Raw genomic sequence first — 23,994 nt, forward strand, 5'->3', positions numbered from 1 at the left:
CCAAAAATCCATCAGTGTATTTGCTCATTGTTGCATAATTTCTGTTCTTTGGTTTCAAGCAGGAAGTGTTATGAAATGACTAAACCGATACACAGACATGTGAGAGACAGGCTTAAAGACACACATGTACCTTAATTATGTCTATGTTCAGGCAAAAGTTAACGCCGCTGATGGCTAACAGCACCAAATATGACAAAAACTTTCTTTTCTTGTACCTTTCTATTGTCTTTTTCTCTGATTACAACCATTCACAATAGGCCCCCACATCCCTGCCATAACCAAGCATCCAAAACAAGATCTGCAGCTACATCCTCTGCGTTGTCCTCCATACCACCCAAACATCCTTCTGTATCTAAGCCTCATCATGCCCAGGCTTATAAAAAGAACAGGCTACAGCAGCTCTGAGATCTTGTCATAATCAATTGCTATAAATGAACGTCACCCAGCAGCAGCGGCTTACTTCAAACACCAGCGTCTCATTAGTAGGTCCAGCAGCATACAGGCTCTCCGGCTTGTTGAAAGAGCGCTGGTAGTCAAACACGGTCCCACCAATGTAGAACTTCCCCGGCCAATCCACAGTCCACTCCCCAGTTAGGTAGTACTTTCTTTTCAGGGAACGGACAGCCAGGTAGCTGGTGGACACTTCCATTTCCTGGATGTGAATGCTTCGAGCCCCAGCTGGAACTGTTACCATGGAGTAGTATTCTGAAATGTGAAAAGAATTGAGGAAAAAGATCATTGCTGTTTTGTTATTTGCCTGTAAATCTGATTTCATGTTTGATCCTGCTGTTATTTTACCATCCACTCAAGCCCTTTCTCTGAGTCAGTCCTTTAAAGGGATCAGCATGAGTCTGTTTGCGGTTGTGGCGTGTCCTTATTTGTAAGCTTACTTCCTTTGTCATGTAGAAAATGCTCAGTGTACAAACCAACCTGCAGAGACGCTACAAGCTAAGGGAAGCTCACCATTAGCCCGGTGTTGAAGGGTGTACTGGCCCTTGAAGAATTTGCAAGTGTTGTTGTTTCCCTTACAGACTCCACAGGCATCCAGAGAAGCCTTGGAGCCCAGAATCTGGTCACAGCCCACAACCTAAACACACACACACACACACACACACACACACACACACACACACACACACACAGGAACAACCATCAGCGTGGATAAAGCTGAGATAAAGGTAGTGGTATCTATAGGGACAAGAGAAAAACATTTAAAAAAAAAAAAAAACAAAAACAAAGAAACAACAAAAATAAATGACAAAGAGCAAAAGCCAAAAATGCAGAACCCAAGCCGTACGCTGACCTCGCATACTCCATCGATGCAGACGTCTCCTTTCTGGTCAGAGCAGGAGGTGCCATCTTTAACCTTGCTGGACATGGCGAAGAAGAAGTCATAATCTTCTGCGATGCAGTAAAGCTTACAGATGTCGTCATCTGCACATAGGGAGGAAAGAAGTCGCAATGGCTGGCCAAAACGATGGAAAGACCAAACTCTGAGGATGTTCAATAAGCTTTTATTATCTGATCAACGATAAACAAAACACATGACAAATTTATACTAATGTTAATAAGTAATATTCAGGGCTCTTTCTTGGATAAAGTTGAAGAAAAAATGGAATTACGAGGAAAAAAAAAATTATTTTGTTGTTGTACATCCTCTGGTATTTATGACAGCTTGAACTGGATCTTAAGGAAAAAAAAGACCAAATATTCTTCATCTTTAGAGTGTAGTGGCTGAAAGATCACAGGGTTTTTTTTTTCAGTTTGACTGAGATCCTTCATGAAGTTAAGTTGGAATAGTCGTTGCTCTGTCAAGCATCACCAAGCCTCCCTTTAGATGATGGAAAGCAAATTTAATACTGTACATTTACAGTATTGTTGTCGATTTTTTCTGGTTTTAAAAATGTCCTCAACTCAGCGTCTCTGATGTTTGTAGAAACATGTTTGCTTTCTTTAGGCAGTCAACGCAACATTTTGAACTTGACTTCCACCTTAACAAAAGTTCTGCCATTTTATTTCATGACCTGATATCTGTTTCATCCAGTCATCCCCAAACTGTCCACTTTTCTCGGTTCCCATTAGTGATGGTTTGTTTTGGGATTTTCTGGATGGAAATCCCATTTCCTTCAGCTGGATGTGTATAATTCAGCCAACAGCACTGACTCTTCCACTTCTTTTTCCTTTTATATCTTTTGTTTTGAATTTTCTACTTTAAATGTATATTGCTTTAAGTTCGCTTGGTCAACTTGTATATTTTCTTTAACAGTCTTCCCATTTTGTTTGCGCTTGCTTCAGATTTTATGCTCAGCTGACTCGAAAGAATCAACATCTATCATTTTTTTCATTGATCTTATGTAATACTCAAATTTTCTAAGACACTGGAATTTGGGTTTTCGTTATTTATAGGCCCCAATCATCAAAATTTAAAGAAATAATTGTTTGAAATGTTTCAGTCTATGTGTAATGCAATATATAGGTTTCACATTCTGAAATGAGAGATGAAAAATATTGAACTTTGAAACTTTGCAGCTTGTTTTACCAAAGTCTGACTGTGATTTGGCTAACTTGGGGTATCAGTGGCTACCCAGCTGCAAACTTTCACATTTACATTGTGTGCATTTTATTGATGGGACTGAAATGAAAGATGCTGACCGAACCAGAGGTGTGTATAATATACATGTGGGGCCACAGGTTTATTTCTTATTTTACTTATCACAGACAAGTCTCCACAGCCTTCTTTGATTAAAATAAATGATGGTGGAGGTGACTTGGGCCTAAGGTCCCATACGACAGTTCAGAATCCATTCTTCTCTACATCGCCCCCTAATTCATCATCAGCTTAAACGGAGCCGGGACCAAAGCCAAAACCTGTGCTCGTCCTCATTGCACTCTCTCACTTCTCAGTGTAATAAAGCTGGCCTGAAGGCTTCCTCTTTAAATCCATCCTCACTGTGTCTCAGGGACAGGTGGCTACATGTCTCCAATGCACATTTCATGCAGCTATGGTTTCCTTTAGCTTTTTGGCCCAAATCATTGTTAAAGTAAATAGAGGTTGGCATTGCAGAACATACAGGCTGAATTAAAACAAGAAAACGCTTGCCCTTTGCAACCTGTAAGCTACATTGTATTTTACAACTCTGTGAATTAAAAAAAAAAAACGCATTATCTGCTAATAACACAATGAATCATTGACCACCTTACCGTCCACTTTGGTATAAGGTTTCCACTTGTAGTACCAGCCCCTGAAGGGCTTGCTGTTGTACTCGGCACACTGTTGGGCCCGGAAGTCCACAGCGTTGGGGGGGCATAGCCGAGTGTTACACAGCTGGTTGAGACGACTGGAGCCTGAGCAAAATTTACCATTGTTTTGTGGTCTAGGTGGAAAACAAGACAAAGAACATTTGTTTTAGTACTAATGCCCCTTTTGACAATGTATCACTTGAGTTAAGGTTGAAATGAACTCTGCAACTGACTGCTTTAAAGGCTGCAGGTCAGTGGACATGACTGCTTTTGTCTTCTGCTCCTCACAGCTTAGACAAACCATCAGTTACTGGAGTCTAATGGCCCTTCTCCATTACATCTGATTTGATGACATTTTTTATAATGTTGTTTTTCTTTTCTTTTCTTTTCTTTTCTGTTTTCCTGTTGAATGTGGCAGTCTGTGATATGTAAGACCAACCAAGCAGATCAGTGCAGTATGGTGACATGAAAACCCTGCAACGTTACACTGTGAGATGACTGGTTCCCAGTCACCAGCAGTGTGGACTAAAGAAGTGGTCCAAGGAAGGAGAAACTGGTAGAAATTTGGTTTAAAATATTTTGATTAATTGAATATACCAATATTTATTTGATCTAGAATTTGTTAATACATCAATCCATAACTTGAGAAAGTTGTGTGGAACCAGCCTAACGGCTTCTTAAATGAAAGTGGAAATCTTGATAAATCCAGTCAGGCTTTTGACCTCATCACGGCTCTGGTCAAAGTCTTAAATGACGTTGGGTTGAATACTGATTCTGGTCAAGTATCAGTCCTGGTTCTGCTGGATCTCAGTTTGCTGCGTTTGGCACTGTAGAACACAGAATCCTGTTGCACAGGCTGGAAAACTGGGTTGGACTTTCTGGAGTGGTCCTTAACTGGTTCAGGTCCTATTTAGAAAAGTTATTTTGTTACAGTCAATAGCGATGAATCTGAGCGAGTGGCCATGACTTGTGGAGTCCCTCAGGGGTCAGTCCTTGGACCTCTTCAGTTCAACTTGTATCTGCTTCCCTTGGGTCAAATAATACAGAACTTTAACATCAATTATCACAGTTGTGCAGATGACACAGCTTTATGTGTCTTTGTCACCAGATGACCACATTTTTCCACAATTAAATTAATGAAAAACTGAAATTATTCTGTTTGGTAGCAAAGAGAAGAGGGTCAGTATTGGTAAACACCCGGAGACGCGGGCTCTTAAAACTACCAATCAAGTCTGTAACCTTGGAGTATTGATAGACTCAGATCTGACTTTCAGCTTTTTACCATCAGAAACATCAACAGGAATAAAAGTTTAGCCTCCCAGAAAGACTGGAAGAAACTCATCCATGCACTCATCTCCAGTAGACTGGATTACTGTAACAGTCTTTTAACAGGACTTCCTAAAAAGACAGTAAACATCTGCAGCTCATCCAGATGCTGCTACTGAAGTTTTAACCAGGAACACATCACAATAGTTTTAAAATCTTTACATCAGAAAAAAGACCCAGAAATGTTTCTCTCACATGCACAATCGCATCCAACACCTTCACTGATGTTTATCTGAATTCAGAATCATTAATCCTCATTATTTCCCTTTTGTCATAAAATCTAATGAACTTTTGCTTTTCTCAGAGTAAAAACCAACAACAGTAAAAGCAAAAAGTCTACATTTTAAGCAGTTGCATGTCAAACAAACACAGGTCGTCGCCCTTTGGCCTGAGCTATTGAAAAGACATACAGTGTTTGCATATTCACTTCAGAATCCAAGTCAGGAAAAAGTTTTCTTGCTTGTGTCTCATTATATGAATCAATGGAAAGTCTATTCACACCTGAGACAGTCGACCAAAACACAACAATTTTAGTTGGGGACATAAAAATATTTGAACTTTTAGGTGATTTCAGAGGTAGACCTTAGTGTGACTGGAAGTTTGATTAAATAAAACAGTGGTCATCTGTAGCTCTACATTTAAACTGATCACTATCTTTTGGACACAACCATGTGAAGACTTGAGTTTTGAGTCGACAATGGTTTCTGAATAAATGGAAAGATGCTAATTGATGGATTGCATCGTGTCTTTCATGAAAAAAGACAAACTCTTTACTTTGTTTGGCCCTCGTAGTGGATGAGCAAACTGTAAGCATTAGCTTCCCTCGTTGATGAAGAGAAGTTCATAAATTCAATAAAAGATGTAAACTAAACTAAACTAACTGAGTGGCACCATCTGTCTATGCATTGTTGGCCATAGCAAAGTTCAAATTTCACTTTTGCAGATGGGAAACTTGTGTGTGAGCATAAAGCAGCTTTAACATGTCACCAATATGACTAAAGGAGTAATCACTTGTTAAACAAAGGGGGGGGAAAGGCCTTTAATGAACACCAGGATGCCATGTCAAACTTCCCAGGCTTTTTTAACTCATGCCAGGCGTTCCGATGCAGCCACCAACAGAGAAAATTGACTTTAGTTGTTTCCTAAAGTGGCTTGCACACACACATAGACACACATCCACAGCCTGAGGATCCGCACTGCATCTAATAAAAACTGTGCGCTTAACGTTAAAATGAGGCAAACTAAGTGAGAACTGCTGAATCCCACGTCTTTCGTTTGACTTTTCTGCAGCGATACGGAAAATGTTTGCACGAGGAAGATGTCTGCAACTGCGAGGAGCGCATTCTTATGTCGACTGCTGGATCGAATTGTTCTCCACTGAACTGCTCATTCCCTCAGTTTAGAACTGGACTCAATCACAGGATGACTTGGCTGCCAAGAGTGACAGAGCACATTTCAAGGTGTGTGTGTGTGTGTGTGTGTGTGTGTGTGTGTGTGTGTGTGTGTGTGTGTGTGTGTGTGTGTGTGTGTGTGTGTGTAAATCTGCTTCGTACCCGTTTTGCTTCCCTTGGTGATGGGGGGAAATTTGGCCCAGGTTTTCATAGTCCTGATCCTATTAGGACTTAGTGGCAGACAAACACAGCCCATATGGTAATGTGCTTTCTGCAGGCCAGTGGGGGACTACATGACATACTCTATCAGTCAAGTCCTCCTGATCAGAGCACTGAGGATGGACAATTTACTTGAGAAGGGAGTTGAATCCACTTCATTGACCATGGACTGCCTACTCACAGTCCTTAATCCTTCCCCTCTTCAATTCATCATCCTTTTTTTCCTCCTTTGTGGATCATGTACTGTCATTACAGCTGCACAACAACAGGACAGAAAGCAGATCTGACAAGTTTTTAGTATGCGACCCTCATGACCCTTCAGGGTGCTTACATGTCCCAGTAGCCTGATAAATCTACCCGGCGACAGAAGCGGAAACTCCTGTGGGTCAGAGGTCATCATCTCGTCTTCTCCGTGACTCACCTGCTCCCTCTCTGGATTTCCCACTCTGCAGTTCACACATGCAAAGACACCCACATTCCTCTGCTGTGCTGCTGACAAGTAAGGACTTTTATAAGTCTCCTCTAAACAAGAGCCATTGCATTGCACACTCTGTTAAATCAAGTGTGTAACAAAATGTGCTCCCAACAAAACCAGGTCAAGATCATGAACCTAATCTCTCAGGCTTGTTGGTGAGGATTAAGTTGACTGCGTTTGATCTGGCAGGTGGTCTTCGGGGAATGAAGGAGCAGGAAAGGAAGTGGGTAAAGGGTGGGAAGGGCAGAAGATTCAGTCTTTTTTTTTTTTTGTTTAAATCAGCTCCTGAAAAGCAAATGAAGCTGGTCCTTTTATGCTTTACTGGGGATAAGTTACATGCATGCCTGAGTTTGTGCAGGATAAACTGAGATTGAGACTTGCTCCTGCAAGTCCAAAATATACACAACACAAACAGAAGCAAGCTGTAGATTTTGTCCAGCGATGAATCAACATAGAAATCCTGGATTTGTCAGGGTTTGTGGGGAGGACAGTCCCACAGTGTCCAGACAGTTCAGTTCTGGGGTTGAAGATGGCATGAGAGAAAAGATTCAGGCTAATCCTTGTTGTTCTGCTCAGATTAAGCGCACAGGCCAGAAAAATTACAGAGATTATTGGGGACAAACATTATGAATGTCATGAGTCACCAAAACGTGACTCAGGAGTGCGTGTTCCAGTTGGGACAGGGCCTGAGTGTGACCTGTCTGGGTGGAGATGTGTTGGACTGAGCTTGTTAATGAAAGTGAAAAAAATGTTGCACCATCATTGAGATCTCAGTCAACTCTCTTATAATGATATCATGACTCTGCATTATTGGATTTATACATATATATCCCTCACCGTCTTCCCATCCCTGTCTCAGTCCAACTGACCCCAAAGGTCACCATTTAGCAGCTTCAATCCGTTCTTTCAGCAGTTGCTCCTAAAGTTCCCTTCAGTGCCACAGGGATGATAAATGAACATGACAGCTAACCTGGTTTAAAAGGCTCTGCGGCCCTTTTTCACTCCACCAGGCATGGTGTATAATGTGTATCATATGAGGGTCAGACTGGCTCTGAAAACGTCTTTGATCCCTCACGGGGATTAGGAGACGAGTCGGCTGAGGTGGACCGAGCAGTCACATCAGCGTCTGCAGCGCTGTTAAGTAGGCAGCGGAGCAAAGAGGACGGCAGCGAAGTAAAAGGCCATGAATATCTGAGCATCCTTCTCCACATGGAGCTGGAGAGACGTCACAAACGAGATAAAAACTGATCTCTGGTGAGACTGCTGGAGCGCTCGCAGCTGAACATTTCCATTTTAAAGGTTTCTATAAGACTTGAGAAGAAAAAGTTGCACTGTAGTTAAGTGTTCATTAAAATAAACAGAAATAGCAACCTGGCAGCATGTGGCGAACACAGCCGTGAGTCAAAACGATCCCCGGGAAGTAAAAGAAAAACTGCAGTTTAGGCAACAGACAGTGATACCAGATACCAAGTCAGACACATCGCTTGTATTGTAACAAAAGCACATTTCTGTAGCAGCATTTTTTCATCTTAAAAAGCATCTTTACTGCAAATAAAGTGTTCTAGAAACTGTTCTTCAAGCAGAAGACTGCAAAGAATTACAATATGTCAAACTTTATAGCATGAAGGTGAAATAAAGGTCTTAAAACATCTACTAAATCTTAGACTTTTCTGTGAAACGACAGGGGGATGCACAACAACGAATCTCTCCTCTGCTTGTAATGACACGCACAAAGCTCTCTGCTAATAAAGATATGCACCGTGGGATGTGGGCCTGCAGGGTTCTGAACAACTAAACTTGTGTGTGAGGAGCAATAGTGGACATTTACTGGCTGTCTTGGCAGTTTTCAGAGGAAAAAAAGTGTTTTTAGGAGGTTCCCTTTGTCTGGAGCATGGGGAGAGGTAGTCTGTCTGTCTGGACTGTCAGCCTGACAGATGAGAGCTGTTATCAATACATGCATGCATGTGTGTGTGTGTGTACAGAATGCATGGACATATCCACGCTGACAGCTACCTGGCAGACAGCTCTCTCAGGTGATCAGAAAGGAAAGTTTTTAGGACGTGAGGCCTTCAAGAATTACTTTCTGGCCCCAAACTGCAGGTCAGATTTTTACTGTCAGCTGCATGACAACATGAATCACTTTGTCATGTGTTTGGCAACTTAATCTGATCTAAAGCATCGGCATGAAGGTGATGAATTACATTATGACTATGCGAGTGTGTGCAAGTGTGTGTCTACCTTGGGCTGGTGCAGGAGCGCTCCCTGTACATGACCCCTCCTCCGCAGGTTCGGGAGCAGTCGGACCACTGAGACCAGGCTGACCACTGGCCGTGGACGGCTCGAGGACCGTACTCACCAAATTTAACACACTGACCTCTTCGACACCACTGGGGAAAAAAAAGGAAAAGAAGAGGAAACGAAAGAGGAGAAGAGAACAGGAATAGTTTGCTTATCAGTACTCGGGTGTCTTGCCTGAGTTTCACATTTTGGACAAGAGCCCAACACCACACCTGGACACCCAGACACTGTAGCTACAGCCCAAACACAAGCATGTCCATTGTGCTTCACGTCCCAGCTGATCCAAGCCAAAAAGCTGCACTCACACACTTCACCACGTCTCTTTCCTTCTGCAGATCAACTTTCCAGCAGTTCACCTGAGAAACTTTACTGTACCCAAAATACTGTTGCATGTGTCAGCAACATTTACTGATAGTTCTTTGTAAATAAGTGTTTGAATTTTAGTGCTAGATGCGGAAAAAACTAATTTCATTCAAATAAATGTCTCTTAAATAAAATAATAACTTCTTTTAAATATGACAGAAGTTTTTATAGAAGACTTTAGTGACATTTAAATCATCTAAACTAAGTCAAAACTAGATGACAGCATCACATTGACACAACATTGCAAAAGGTAAAGACAGAAAGGTCAGGGAAGATTTTACCACATCAGTGACTGGTGACATGTACGGGTGTCGGGATTGGGTATAAAAGGCATGTTCACTAGTAGCTTCACATTTCCAAGCAATGATTAATGGTGACACAAGATTTTATTGCAAACTTCCAAACTTTGCAAGGTTATTCATAACTTTAGTCATCATCTATGTGTCTACTGCCTAAGTTTTTATGAAGTTTATCTAGTGAAAACTCAGCGTGTAAAGACGAGAAGGGAAACAGCTGTTAGATTCCTGTAACCTTCAAGCATTGTAGAAGCACAAAATGACAATACCTCCACACGATGATTAATATTGATGCATTTATTTTTTTTTATTGGTTTATTTCAGTGACACTCAACCCTGGCCCTCGAGAGCTACTATCCTGCAGGTATTAGATGTGTTCCTGCTGCAACATAATTAATTAAAACTAATTGAATTTCTGACAACTGCACATGTCTGCTGCTGGGCCATTAATTTTAGTCAGGTGTGCTGAAGACAGGAAATGCTGAAAGTTTACAGGACAGTGGGCCTGAAGGACCAGATTCCCGATTCCTGGTTTATTTGACAGGAATATTGTTTATTAATTGACATTACTGTGAATGTATATGGTTAACCAACTCATTTAATCTGCAGTACCTGGATATAAGCGTGTGCTTGAGAGTACCTTAGAATACGACTGACACTCAACACAATCTCTTTCTGTATCCAGAAATGTAACCTGAAACTGTCATAGCACTGCAAAAACTGAAATCTAAGTAAGATTAAAAATCTTAAATTGAGTACATATGTGCTTATTTTTTTAAAGGTAAGATAATTCTTAGTTTTTATGCCAGAGAATTCCTCTTGTTTTAAGAGTATTTTTACTTGTTTTGGGAAGTCTTGACAAGTCAAATTTTGTTGTACTGTTGGCAGATAATTTATCTTATTTTAAGCAACATTTACCGAATTTTTGTATATTTTTTTCTTCTTTTTTAAGGCTGAGTTTTTGCAGTGTTAAGAAAGGAGCTACACATCTACTCTGTGCAAAAATAACAACATTCACTATGCAAGAACTCATCTCAGATGGACACAAAGACAATGGACACACATTCTGCTCTAAAATAAGTTTTTATTTCACCTACGTTTTTTTTGTTCGTTTTTTGAGGACAACTAAGAACTTCTCACACATCACGGGTGCCAGTCCGGTCCTAACAATCTTCTACTATCCAGCAACTTTTAGATACAACCTTCTCCAACAAACCTGGGTCAAACGAATGGGTTGTTACCGGGCCTCTGCAGAGCTCAATGACATGTGGATGAAGGAAATTCAGCTGTTAGATTCAGGTGTGTTAGAGAAGGGCTGCACCTGAAAGTTGCAGGATAGTAGATCACAAGGACCTGAAAGAAAGACTATCCAGTTTTGCAAAAACATAGTGTTTGTAAGAATAAAAGGGAGCATCACCACTTTTTTCGAGAGTTACAAAGTTATGTCCTCAGGACCAAACCCCAGTTTGTGGGCTTCACTGGGCCGCATTCAGTCCAGATTGGTCTCTGGATGGAGATGTATGGGGCATCAAAACGAAGAGAACCAAAAACACAACAATCCAAACAGTAGATTTGTGGTGGATGAGGCAAACTCATTTAAATTTTTAGGGAGATAACTTTATTTTAATCTTTACGTTAAATAGCGTTGTTTTGTCTTTGCGATGGACAGGCGACCTGTCCATGACGTCCCCTGCCTGTCTTCCAATGATTGCTGCGATAGACTCCAGCTTCCTGCAACCCTAAACTGGACTAAGTGGTTTAAAAATGGATGGATGGATATTAAATAGTAAATCAAAGTTATTTACATTGAATATTTAAGTTTAATTGAGTTAATCTTTAGTTTTATTTCTTCCAACCAGGACTGACTGGGACTGTGTGATTCTGGCATGCCATGAGACACGTGAGGCTGCGACGGTAGAAAGTGTGTGTTCAGCTCAAACGAGCACAGATACCTCTTAACTAATTGCAACAATCATCATTATCAACTCCTAATAACCTAAAATGTGTAATTAAAAGGAATTCTGATGTAACACAATGGTAAACTTGCCTCTTTCTCCACTGTTTGCAGTGCAATGTTGATGACATTTCAGTTTTCTTGCATTTTAAAGAAATGTTACAGCTTTTCTGGGAATGGGGTTTGCACATAAGTGTTGGGAACATATTTATTGACTGTTCAAAAGGTGCATGTTATCTAATGAGGACATCAGTAAGAGCCTTCCCAACAACAGGAAACGTTCCTCACCATGTCTGGGCCACAGGTGGTGCCCTCTGCAGCAGGCATGAACTTTGTCTCACATCGATGCCCCGTGCGGTGACACCACAGCGACTTGCAGATATCCTGTCACACAAAACACACACATCTGTCAAACATATGGGCTTCAGGTGTCGTCACCTGTTGCTCCGCTGATCCCTCCCCGGCTTTCTTTTGTCCTGACCTTACGGCACCTGCTTCTTGTCAGGACCACCATCAAGCTGGTCTATAAGCCCCCGCTGCGTCCGACATGCTTTTCTACAAAGCCTCTGTGTCAAATTTAATCACAATACTTCTTCAATGAAACCGACTGTAATTGTACGTGTCATCTGACCTATTCAAACAGAGACAGAATAAGCAACTGAGCCCAGAAGAAGAGCTGGGGTCGAAAGACAGGCGGTGCAGGCTGGCAGAGCGCCCACCTGCAACTGGTAATAAGAGAGGAACCAGGGGGAAGAAGTGGGAGACAGTGTTAAATCCTTTGTCCTCATGCAGATCTGTTTGCCATATATCAAGAACGTTGGTTCCAGCAACACCAGCATGCTGAAAAACTGTTCCTTTAGGGACAGGAACAAATGGAGAAAATATGTGAAAAGTTTGCTCCCAAATCCACTGTGAATCAACACGCAGGTTCATTTACCAGCAACTATCTTGTCCACAGGTCTGAGACACGCAGACCTCCAGTTAGGAAACACAGGAGGAATCTGGGACAAGCCGAGTTGCCGTCATGTGACACGTTTTGTCAAAGTTCATTTCCCAGCATCGCTGCACTTGTAGCATTTTCAGGAACATTTACATGTGAATAAACATGTGAATGCTGCTTACATAAAGGAAACCCCACCCAGAATCAAAGATGACAATGATTCAGGGTGGAGTTGTGTGGGGTACCCATTCAGCCAATAGAATCCATTTTAACGGTGAGTCAAAAGCGAGGGGGGGTTGTTGAGTGTCATGTACAAAGATCATGCTAATTAATAAACTGTTAGTTTAACACCAGATCATCAGTGATGTAAAGCAGTCTGTTTCAGTCTCCTGATGATTTGGAGATGCTCCGTTGGCTCATACTAGGCTTGTAGGGAACATTAATATGCCTCGTTAGCTTTCTAAAGATTTAATACAGATTAGGTGTATTTTCATAGTCTCATAGTTTGATATTTTTGGATTAAATCAGGGCAGTTGGCAGCTGACAGGCTGCAGGATGTGTTGAACAACCGCTAGCCTGAAGTGTTGTAGAGCAACATGGACATTTTCCTTTGTTGAGAAAATAATGGCAATGGAAAAGTGATTCAGCATAAAAGTCATTATATCTTGTATTTGCTTTAAGTACTTTTTAAAAATTGAGTTTTGGGATGTATAAGATGGTGAAATCTTCACTTCCACAGTCCAAGCTGTTAGCGTAACTTTCCCATCAGAATTCCTCCAGGATTTTCCAGGTGAGACTGCTTGGACCACAGCCTGCTGCAGGTTAGATTCTCTATTTAACATTTTTTAACTAGATAATGACCAGATAATCTCGGAGTGAGGTTATTCCTTCAGATAAAGCCTTATTTGCTTATGCAGAATACTTTTATCCTATATAAACAGACTTAGAATGGTGAAGATAGGATGTTGATGCAGGATGTCATTTTAAGGGAGTTGTAGAGAGGTATACTAACAAAAATAATTTGGTCCAACTACCAAAGTTTATGTATTTCAGTCAGATGACAACATTTTATCCAGCTGGTTTACGTTTCTGTAACCTTAACCGGAAAAAAAATATATATAATTTACATTTTTTTGTCTAGCAGGACTTGGCACCTGCCTACACTGCCAAATGTACCAAAAGCTGCTTCAGTGACCATGTTGTCACTGTGCTTGATTGGCCAACAAACTCCCCTGATCTGAACCCCATAGAGAATCTGTGGGGTATTGTCAAGAGGAAGATGAGAGACACCAGACCCAACTACCATGACCTGAAGGCTGCAAAGCAAACTGGGCTTCCATTACACCTGAGCAGCGCCACATGCTGATCGCTTCCATTGCCACGCCGCATTGATGCAGTAATTCATGCAAAAGGAGGTCCAACCAAGTATTGAGTGCATGGAAATGAACATACTGTTCAGAATCCTGACATATCCGTTTAAAATATCATTTTTTTCATTGATCTTATGTAATACTCAAATTTTCTGAGACACTGGAATTTGGGTTTTCGTTATTTATAGGCCCCAATCATCAAAATTTAAAGAAATAATTGTTTGAAATGTTTCAGTCTATGTGTAATGCAATATATAGGTTTCACATTCTGAAATGAGAGATGAAAAATATTGAACTTTGAAACTTTGCAGCTTGTTTTACCAAAGTCTGACTGTGATTTGGCTAATTTGAGGTATCAGGGGCTACTGAGCGACAAACTTTCAAACTTACATTATGTGAATTTTATTGATGGGACTAAATGATAGATGCTGACCAAACCAGAGATATGTATGATATACATGTGGGGCCACAGGTTTATTTCTTATTTTACTTATCACAGACAAGTCTCCACAGCCTTCTTTGATTAAAATAAATGATGGTGAAGACTTAAGGTCCCATACATATATATTTAGATAGATAGATAGACAGATAGACAGATAGATAGATAGATAGATAGATAGATAGATAGATAGATAGATAGATAGATAGATAGATAGATAGATAGATAGATAGATAGATAGATATTGGGTAAATTCTATTAGCAGTGTTACAGTAATTCTATGTTGTTCATTCTTCTCAGTTATATTTGATTAAATTACATGAAATTTATTTTCTGGTTCAGCTTACAGAAACGTATTAAATTTTAGCCGTGGAGCCAAATTGTTTTTTCAGTCAATACCAAAAAATAAACTGAATATTGTGCTCTCAAAATAAATCAACTTTGCATTCTGCTTGTATATTGTGGTGATTGTAGCGACAAAAATGTAAAGAATGAAAACATTTGTCGAACATCCTACCTTGACAAAATCAAGGCTGCACAGTTTAGCCTTGGAGCCAAACTGCCATTTGCATTGGGTGTCTGCGTCATACAGCTGCCCGGGAAGCTGCTCGGGATACTTGTACTGACCGATCTGCTTGGGCTCGTCTCCGAGGCAGGATGCCTGGGCTGTTCTGGTGAACACAGCACACCAACAACGCCAGTCAGGCAGGCAGCTACAACAACTTTATAGCTAATATAACAGGGTATGACTGTAAGGCCTACCCAAGGAAGCGGCTGAGGTACTGTCGACTGCAGATGGACCAGGAGAAGACTCCGTTGTTACCTGCCAGAGTGGGGGACATAATATTGCCCTCCGTCTTACGACAAGGATTCCCTTCCCCATCATGGATCATCCCAAAACTGCAAAAAAAAAAAATAGAAATAGTAAAAGACTTGAAGGTTACTTTAAGATCCTGATGGCATTTCTGTGAACTCTCTGTGAGAAGCACCGGGATTTCTTCTTTTCATCAGCATGTCATGTGCTGAACAATCGCCTCTTTGTTAATTTACTAAACTTTAAAACGCTGAAGTTGATAGCTATTATGACATGCTGTCACCTGGATGAAGTAAGAAACTTAAGACTTTTACAGATAAAAATAGTGTGTCACCCCCGTTCCCTATGGAGACATATAAAACATAAACAAAGGCCTCTGCTGCCTCCAGCAGTTTCCATTCTTCTTTCATGAAGTGTCATGCAGAGGAGGAAGTGGGGCCGTCTTTCAGACTCTATTTATCTCTTTATTTCAGACTATATTTGTCATTTCATGTCAATGTATCGCATGTTTTCACACCACAAATCAAATTTAGTGTTGGACCACTCTACAATGGCAGTACAGTCGTCTGTTGGTGCAATTTCCGTCCAAGTGTTGTTTTTGAACATGTCAATAAAAAAACGTTTTATAAATGTAGAAGGGAGGTTTCTGGCATTAGGTGTCCAGAAACTGCAAGTTAAATATTGTTGTCAAACATACTTGTGTCCAGACTCATGAGCGATGGTGAAAGCCAAGCCCAGGCCCGTATCCTCATTGATGGTGCAGCTCCTGTACTTGCTGCACATGCCACTGATAGGGGCAAAACCTGCAAAGATACAACAGAAAAATCAGTCAAGTTATAGTCAGCTTCACGTACTTGTAAGGAAACATCGAATTTATTCAAGCCGGCATAAAAATCCCTTGTTTCTTTCTTTGTGCTGCTCTCAGCACAGATTTGGCAGGCATCGAACGTCTGCCACATATGGCTGATATACATGCACATGCCTTGAAGAAGTTGAGTTTCACACAAGCTCCCTGGTGCAGTCTCACAAGTTCCAGATAATTGATGGTCCAGTTGTTCCCAGACTGTAAGAACAGATCAGCAAGCTCTACTGCCGTTTGTGAACCTGACTTCCATCCATCTATTTTCTATACTCGCCATATTCCAGTCAGGGGGTTGCTGGAGGCTATCCAAGCTGCCACTGGAGGAGAGGCAGGGAACATCCTGGACAGGTGTGGACCTGACAGCTTTAGGGATAAGATAACTAATCCTAGATGTGGGATTTACTGTAACTGACAAGCTAGTGGAAATATTAGGTAGTAGTGCTTGTTTTTTCCTCTTTAGCTGGCAGCACTTCTCCCCTGAAGGGTCCAGAAACATAAGAATGTCTGTTGTTATCAAATGTGGCTTAGACTTGAAGTAACTAAATTAATTTTTAAGCAACCTGGACAAGTTTTGTGTTGTCTTTGATGTTGTACACGCTTTCTTTGTTTTTAATCCAAGTAAATACTTGACAGAGAGCCATAACAGGATAATTAATGAGCTCTTTAACTCCACAGTAACAATAAATCATGTTCGTGTTTGTATTCGGGACATTTGTTGCCCCTTGTCATGCCCTTCTGTCTACAAAACTGTAAGAAAGGTAAAATCCCACAAGGAAAGCATCATGCTTGAGGGGCTAATAGCTGTGTTTATTTCACAGAGGGGGGGAATCAGGCTTTCTTTTTTTTTTGCTCAGTCATACTGGCCTCCCTCAGTCCATGTTACAGTGTAATTATATCAAAAATGTTGGCTTGTTAGGAGGAGGTGAATACTGTCTTACCCAGGGTGTCACAGGGTTCATTCTTCCAGGAACAAATGTCAAGTCCAGTGAGGAGAACGGCGTGGTCGTGTCGTTTACCTCCTTTCCCCACCAAACCTGACTGCCACTGACAGAAACTGTTGAGGGACTGGTCAGCATGGTGATTCAAAGTCAAACCCAGCTGGAAAAAAAGGACAGAAATAAAGTGTTAGAAGTGAGGCTCTTCTAATCAGTGTCCAGGGATAGAAAACAACAACAAAAAACAGGAACCAAGTTAAGTTATGCTGTCAGTCTGAATCCACTCACCGGGTCCTGATCCAGCAGCAACAAGCTAACCACCACTATGTTGATGTCGGTCCCAATGGTGCCATCTTTGAAAAGGCTGGAAACCTGCAGCGGAATTGCAGACTGTTTGTCAGTAACATTAAACATCTTTTATGTTGTACTTGTTTGGTTTTTTGCAAGTTTTGATAAATAAAGCGCGCAGAAATTAAAAGCTTTGAGCTGCAACAGAAGTCCAAGGTTGGAATGAACTTCACACCTTCTGAATATGAAATCAAACGTTCAAAGTTATGTGACTGTCAAATGCTTTTCCTCTCCAGAAATAATGTTCAGTTTTGAGTTGTGGAGTTGTGTTTAGTATCGTAAATGATCCAACCAATCCTTCTTATACTTTTAATGTATTTCTAATGAATTGCAATTTAATAATTAGAATTTACTGGTATTAATGCAAACATTGTCAGCATAATGTTGGTAAATCAAGGTTGCAGTCAGCATGAGATTGAACTTTTTGTCCCTATCAAAAGCCATCCATTCATTTTTCTTCCTGTGGCGAACAGCATTTAAAGGAAGGGCCTGACAGTGCTGACAGTGTATGTCTAGTACAGACAAAAATGCACTGAGCGACAGCACTAAGTTTTTCGTAGTTTGAAAGTGAGGAATATCCACAAGACATTTATTTATATACCAAACTTGCTCATTATGTTTCTTAGTTTTCCATTTCATAGATTTTCCTACTTAAAACTTAAACAGGCAGCTACAATAGAGGTTATTTTTCTAAGTTAAGTTAAGCAAAAATGTTAAACTAAAAATCTTTGTCACGAAGTGATATGGAAAAAGTGCCACCCCTAAAAAAAACGCAAGACTTTGAGCAAATGTTGTCAGATGAAATCAATTGTTAAAGGTTTTGGGGCAAAGAAAGAAATTTAATCTTATAAATGGTGCATTCTTCAATAATAATTTAAAAGAAGACTCAGTTTAGTTATGAAATATTGAAATATTTGAAATATGAAATTGAAATATATATATATATATATATATATATATATATATATATATATATATATATATATATATATATATATATATATATATATATATATATACACACACCAAATGCTAAAGTAAATATTTTGCCTTTATAATGCAAAACAATGAAAGAGCTGTTATTTCTTAAAAAGTGAAATTGTGCCATAAAAAAAATAAGTCAGTACTTTATGTTTTAAAACTTCTATGGTGTTTTTTTAGAGAGACTGAGAGAAGAGTCATAACTTTAGCTTATCTGTTTTGGAATTAGCAAAAAACATTAGCTAACATGAGTGTTAGCGCTAGCGCGCTAGCACCTTGCTCATGTGTCTGTTGCCTTGCAAGCCATGTTAACAGGTTGAGAGTCCCCCATAACAGAGAGGTATAAAAAAGCAGAGAGAAACTGACTTTTTATTTATCTGTGAACCATTAGCAGCTCCACCTTTCCTGTCTCTCCCGTATCTTTCCCACCCTCACCATATTCATGACGGTGAGGACATAGGTGGTGACGTTCTCCCTGCCGTGTTTCTCCAGCATCTTCCTGTCTGCCACCACCAGGGTCTCCACATTCAGTCCTCCCACTCGGTTAGAGTTGATGGGTGATCTTTTTGTCCTCCCTGGTTCCTCCACCTCTGGCACAGCAAATTCATCAGGCATGATGAAGCCATCCTCTGCAGGAGGCTTGGGAGCGTCTAGGAAAGCAAAGGTGAAGGGAGTGTGGAATATGAAAGGTAGAGACAGATAATACAGACAGTGAGGAAACTTTGCAGCAGGTCAAATGAGTTATCTCTTTCCTGGCTCGTGGCAGATGATTGAAGGTCACGCCCTGCCATTGAAATGACAGGAAATATCCTCCCATTGCTACTTCCTCTTACCTTGAAACCTAACTAACCGTAAAGGGGAAGCGGCATGGTGTTGAGCTGTTATGGAGGTTACAACGTACTCAGATACATTTTTTAGTCAAATCCATCCAACCAACTGTTTGCCTGCACGCGTTATCTTCTGCAGGCCAAAAGTAGGGCTGAACCACGAACAAAGATCATTTCTGAAACTTCTGGCAAAACGTTACAATGTAAAGAGACTATAAAAGCCTCACCCTAAACTGCACCGGGATGCAAGCCTTATTTCAGAAATGGAAGGTTCTACATGAAGAATTAATGCACAGGATAAAAAATGAGGATATTAGGAATAGAAGGTTCCCTTACATACATTGCTTGCGGCGCCCGCAGAAGTGTTGCCGATCCTGCTTTCCTTGCTGCTGATAATGATGATAGTGGAAATAAGGGTTGTCAGATCTGGAGGATTCAGAGACAGACGAGCTTCTAGATCTTCTGTGCACAATGTGTTCGGCTGAGCGCTTGTAGACAACATGAGGGTGATGGCCATTGGGGGCGCTGTAGTTGTGCTGCTCGGCCAGATGTTGCGGTAATGGTGCTATAAGGTACTCCTCCTGAGACACACGGATCAAACCTGACTGGAAACACACACACAAACAGAAATCAACAACTGTACTTGTAAAAGTAATGAGAAGCATTCAGTTTCTGCAGTTTGTACATTAAGTAAACGTGTTTCCAAATTAGCCTCACTTGCATATTTAGTCTTTACAAGTTTCATCCTTGAATGGACATCCCAGGAATGACATGAAGAACAAGACTAAGGCTGAGGTGTTGTGTCTGCACACTTGCACAATGAAAATGTTTTTATCTTTCACAGTATGTACAGTTTTAATAAATAAACTACATACTAGGCAACTAACATTTTATCTACCTGTAGTTCATCACTCATCTTGTCAGTTTGGTATATTTATTGCTTGATTCTTCTGGCCTTTGGAGTGACTTCAGTTGGAAGAAACATGGAGTTTTGCAAAAAAGCACTAGGCAACTTTCTGACTAGTAGACCCAACAACTTCCCCCTCTCACGCAGCTGTGATGCTACCATCACAGCCACTGATTTAAGTGAGTGACAGTTATCTAGGACGATGTTGGGCTCAAAGCATGAGGATTTCATTCGAGCAGAGCAGAAGCCTTGCAGGGCGTTCAAAGTGACAAAAGAAACTGTGAGCAGAGAGAATAGGAAAGTGGCAAACGGAATGGAGGAGTTTGCACAAAGCAAATAGAAAATATAATATGATTACATATAAGAAGCTAGTTAGCACCTCACAGTTTTAAACTCTTAAGTTTCATCTTTACTGGAAGACATGTGGGTGCATAGCGACATTTAACAGAATGTTAGCATCAAAATTCACTTTGATCTCACATATGAACTAGAAATATGAGGGATATCATTGCACAGCTGTCTCCAACACGACATAGACCTGTCCAGGCACCATGGCGGGCTATTGCGCTGTTTCGGCTCGCTGTTTTTGTCAAGTGCCCTGAGCTGCCCCCTGAACTGACAGATCGAGCTACTGAACCTTAAACATTCCGTCTGACCACGAATTCTACCTAATTCACTCTGCGACTCTCCAAACGTACACAAAATAGCTGAGTAATCGAGAGACACCCGTTCACTGAATTTAATAAAAACACATAGACGCGCACACGCCCACTGACCCAATGACCTCTGACCCATTTCTATCCGTGCATGTGCCATGTCCTACATCATCAGCATTTATGTGTGTGCACATGTGTGTGTGACAGCACCCTACTCCAGTTAACTGACCCCATTCCCCCCAGACTAGCAGGTGGCAAAATAAACAGAGGCTGGACAAAAGGGAAGCCATGGTGAGGCTCTTGTTGTCAAAACAGTGGCTGGATATATGGCAGACTGCCATCATCAGACCCATCCCTCCATTCATCCATCCATACAGGCATCCATCCCATCCAGCTGCCCGAAAATCTTTCATGTGGCCATAAATCATCTGTTTCTTCCATCACTCCTCCGAGGTGGAAGGTAAAGTTGTATGCAAGGCTAAGTGTCACAAATCATCATTTTGACAACTTCTAAGGTCCTCATAGTCCATAGGTTGGCAAGTCTTTTTTGTGGTGTCAATGGTTTGAGCCCCAACACATCAATACCTGCCAAAAAAATAAAAACCTTTAAGTTTGATACTTCCGGGCTTCCAGCTCCAGCGGCATTGCTTTGCAAAGCAGACAGAGGAGAAAAAAATCCCTCTACCTCATGAATAAAATATATCAACGTAAAGATCTGAATAAAAAGAAGAAAAACACCCTGGGTGAAAATAGACTACCGCTTCCTAAAATAGATTGGAATTCAAGAGAGCTAGAAAGGTCAAAGGAGGTGTCTCTTATCAGCAAACACTGCTGTCGCTTCTTGTTTGCTCCTCTTTTCATCTGTCTAACATTTACCAGAGACCTGACCTGTACAAACACACACCTCATCAGATATTCCTTCTTCTAAAGATGCAACACATTTGTCTCTTGACAGTTCCTTCTGTCAAACAATATCTACGCCGTCGGTCCATGACGAGAAGGGATGATTTCATCATTCATGTTTCTCATCTAACCCTTCATTAGGAGATTAAAGGGAAAAACTGGTGATTTTCCTTGTTTAACTCAGAATGAGATTTTCAGTTTCCCATCATGCAAAAAGTGTAATTAGTGACAAACCTGGCAACCACAAAATTCCCACAGTAAAATCACAAAAAGTCAAAGGTAGCTATATAAACTTCATTAACTCATGGCTAAATGTTTCTTCCTCGCTCCTCTGCAACACCACATCTGCCGGCTCCCCACTTTCTTTCCCAGCCGTTAGCAGATGGAAGTGTCTGTGATGATGATGACAGGAAATGAATTCCATCTGCAGCAATGGCAATAATGGTGCTCAGAGAGAGCGCTTGCGTGTATGTGTAGCTTAAATCTTCTTTTGTCAGCATGTACGATATGTTTTAGTGAATACCGAAGCATGGCGTCATTTTAGATTATTTATGCCTGCTTGCTTACAGCTGAGTTACACCAGCGAACAGATGTTGCAGGAGTGAATCAGCATGTCAAATGCACAGAGTATGTGTAAAGTCAGTCGGCAGCACCAGTGCAGGAAACACTGTGCACGTGAAGTGGTTAAAAGAATCAAAATGCTTTACTTTTGCAGCACCTAAACCTTAACTTATCACTTTATTTTACTGTTTCTTGTATTTTTACTCCATTCTTGTAAGACTTATAGTTTACTTTACAACAGTAAAGTATATCTAATAGCTGCAACACACACACACAAAACAGTATGTAATACTGGGGGGACATGGTTCATATTTGGTCTATCATCTGTGGTTTTAGGTCTATTCATATTGGGATTTTGTCTTCTGGTTTTGGGATTTCCAGTTAGCTTCGTATGTTGTGCATCTCAGTTGTGTCTCCTTCCTTTTGTGCTCCACACCTGTAACCTGTTTATTTTACAGGCTGCCTATCTGCTTTCAATAAGTCATCATCTGAATCACACTGTTTTCTTTTTTTTTTCTTTGTCAGATGCTCATTTTGCAACTTTGTCACTTGCTGTAAAACTCTACCGGACATAATGTGGTTAAACCTGCCGCTTCAACAGCTTCATGCTCACTAATATTAATAATTCAACAATGTCACGTCTTTCCATTACCCCTAGAACTGCACCAAATGCTGTGAAGTTAAAACAGCAGGCTGGGAAGACAACTCCATATGACCATTTGCAACCAACAGATTGGGACATTAGCTCGTTTAGGACGTTTAACAACTACACATTTTCTGCTGAGTCAGAAAATGGCAGAAATCAATTAGATTTAATGGGGGTTTTTCTAGTAACAGTGGTTACAAGAAAAATCACCAAATAAAAGCAGATTTAACTTTTATTCTGAATTTTATTCCGAGCATCTATGCATGTGGACTGGAGCCTTATTGAGATTGTCACAGGTCAAGAGGTGAAGTACGTCACACCCTGAACTAGTCACCAATTCATCACTGGGCTGATACAGATAAATAGGCAACCACACACACTGAAATTCTTGCCTGCAGTCATTTATCAGCTAAACTGTCGTTGGGACAAGGGTGCCCAGTTCCGCTCCAAGAAGGCCACAATCCTGCAGGTTTTTATGTATCCCTGTTCTAACACACCTGACTGAAACAAACCAGTCATTGTGCAGAACTTCATTGGCTGTTGGATCCCTTTAATGGAAGTTGGGTGGGTTGAAACAGGGATACATCGAAAACCTGCAGGACAGGAGCCCTCGACCAACTTTGGGTACCCCTGCTTTAAGAGGAAACCAGAGCACCTGGGCAAAAAAAAGGAGTGCAGACAAAAGGAGAACATAGAAAATCCTTAAAGAAAGGTAATACAGATGTAAGTATTTAGATGCACTGTGTTTAGCATGTTTTCTACCTCACAGTCTGCACTTGAATAACTTATGTGTATAGTTTGATATTTTTGGGAGTTTGCATCTTGTAATCTCAACGTTTTTTTCTCTTTTGCTTTTTTTTGGTAAGTCTTTTGGTGTATGCCATTATTAGATTTTGATCAATCTCGCCAACCCCAACTTAATGTCAGGGAAGTGGGAGTATTTTGCACTTCAAGCACTTAAATGTCATTTTTACCAAACACTCTAGGTTGCTGTTTTTGTGAAATGTGAAGCTCAAAGACTGAAAAGGAATTTTCCAGGCCCTACTGATGAGCTACATTAACACAGTATGATGATGCAGCTACCATGCTCCGCTGGGTGATTGACGGCCTTAGAGTGGCTAATAGCTATTACCAAATGTAGCATATATGAAGTCTCTGAGTAAATATCAACAATGTTTTTCTTTTACTTTATGACACCAACGCATCTTTGTGAAGTACACAATCTAAAGTGATTCAATGGACA

General features: G+C 40.7%; 1 protein-coding gene across 1 annotated transcript in view; it reads right to left on the bottom strand.

The window, feature by feature from the left end:
• Positions 1-23,994, bottom strand: part of adamts18 (ADAM metallopeptidase with thrombospondin type 1 motif, 18) — a gene marked incomplete at both ends in the record, with an annotated part of 71,727 nt that overhangs the window by 32,098 nt on the left and 15,635 nt on the right. The window contains 13 exons of the mRNA XM_079238498.1: positions 461-705; positions 964-1,087; positions 1,304-1,434; positions 3,202-3,374; positions 8,890-9,038; positions 11,851-11,946; positions 14,829-14,982; positions 15,074-15,211; positions 15,823-15,928; positions 16,926-17,085; positions 17,211-17,294; positions 18,687-18,901; positions 19,419-19,683. Of these exons, the coding sequence (XP_079094624.1) occupies positions 461-705; positions 964-1,087; positions 1,304-1,434; positions 3,202-3,374; positions 8,890-9,038; positions 11,851-11,946; positions 14,829-14,982; positions 15,074-15,211; positions 15,823-15,928; positions 16,926-17,085; positions 17,211-17,294; positions 18,687-18,901; positions 19,419-19,683 (2,040 nt within the window). The remainder of the gene's footprint in view (positions 1-460; positions 706-963; positions 1,088-1,303; positions 1,435-3,201; positions 3,375-8,889; positions 9,039-11,850; positions 11,947-14,828; positions 14,983-15,073; positions 15,212-15,822; positions 15,929-16,925; positions 17,086-17,210; positions 17,295-18,686; positions 18,902-19,418; positions 19,684-23,994) is intronic.

This window comes from Telmatherina bonti (assembly GCF_933228915.1).
Source record: "Telmatherina bonti genome assembly, chromosome: 1".
Lineage (NCBI taxonomy): Eukaryota > Metazoa > Chordata > Actinopteri > Atheriniformes > Telmatherinidae > Telmatherina > Telmatherina bonti.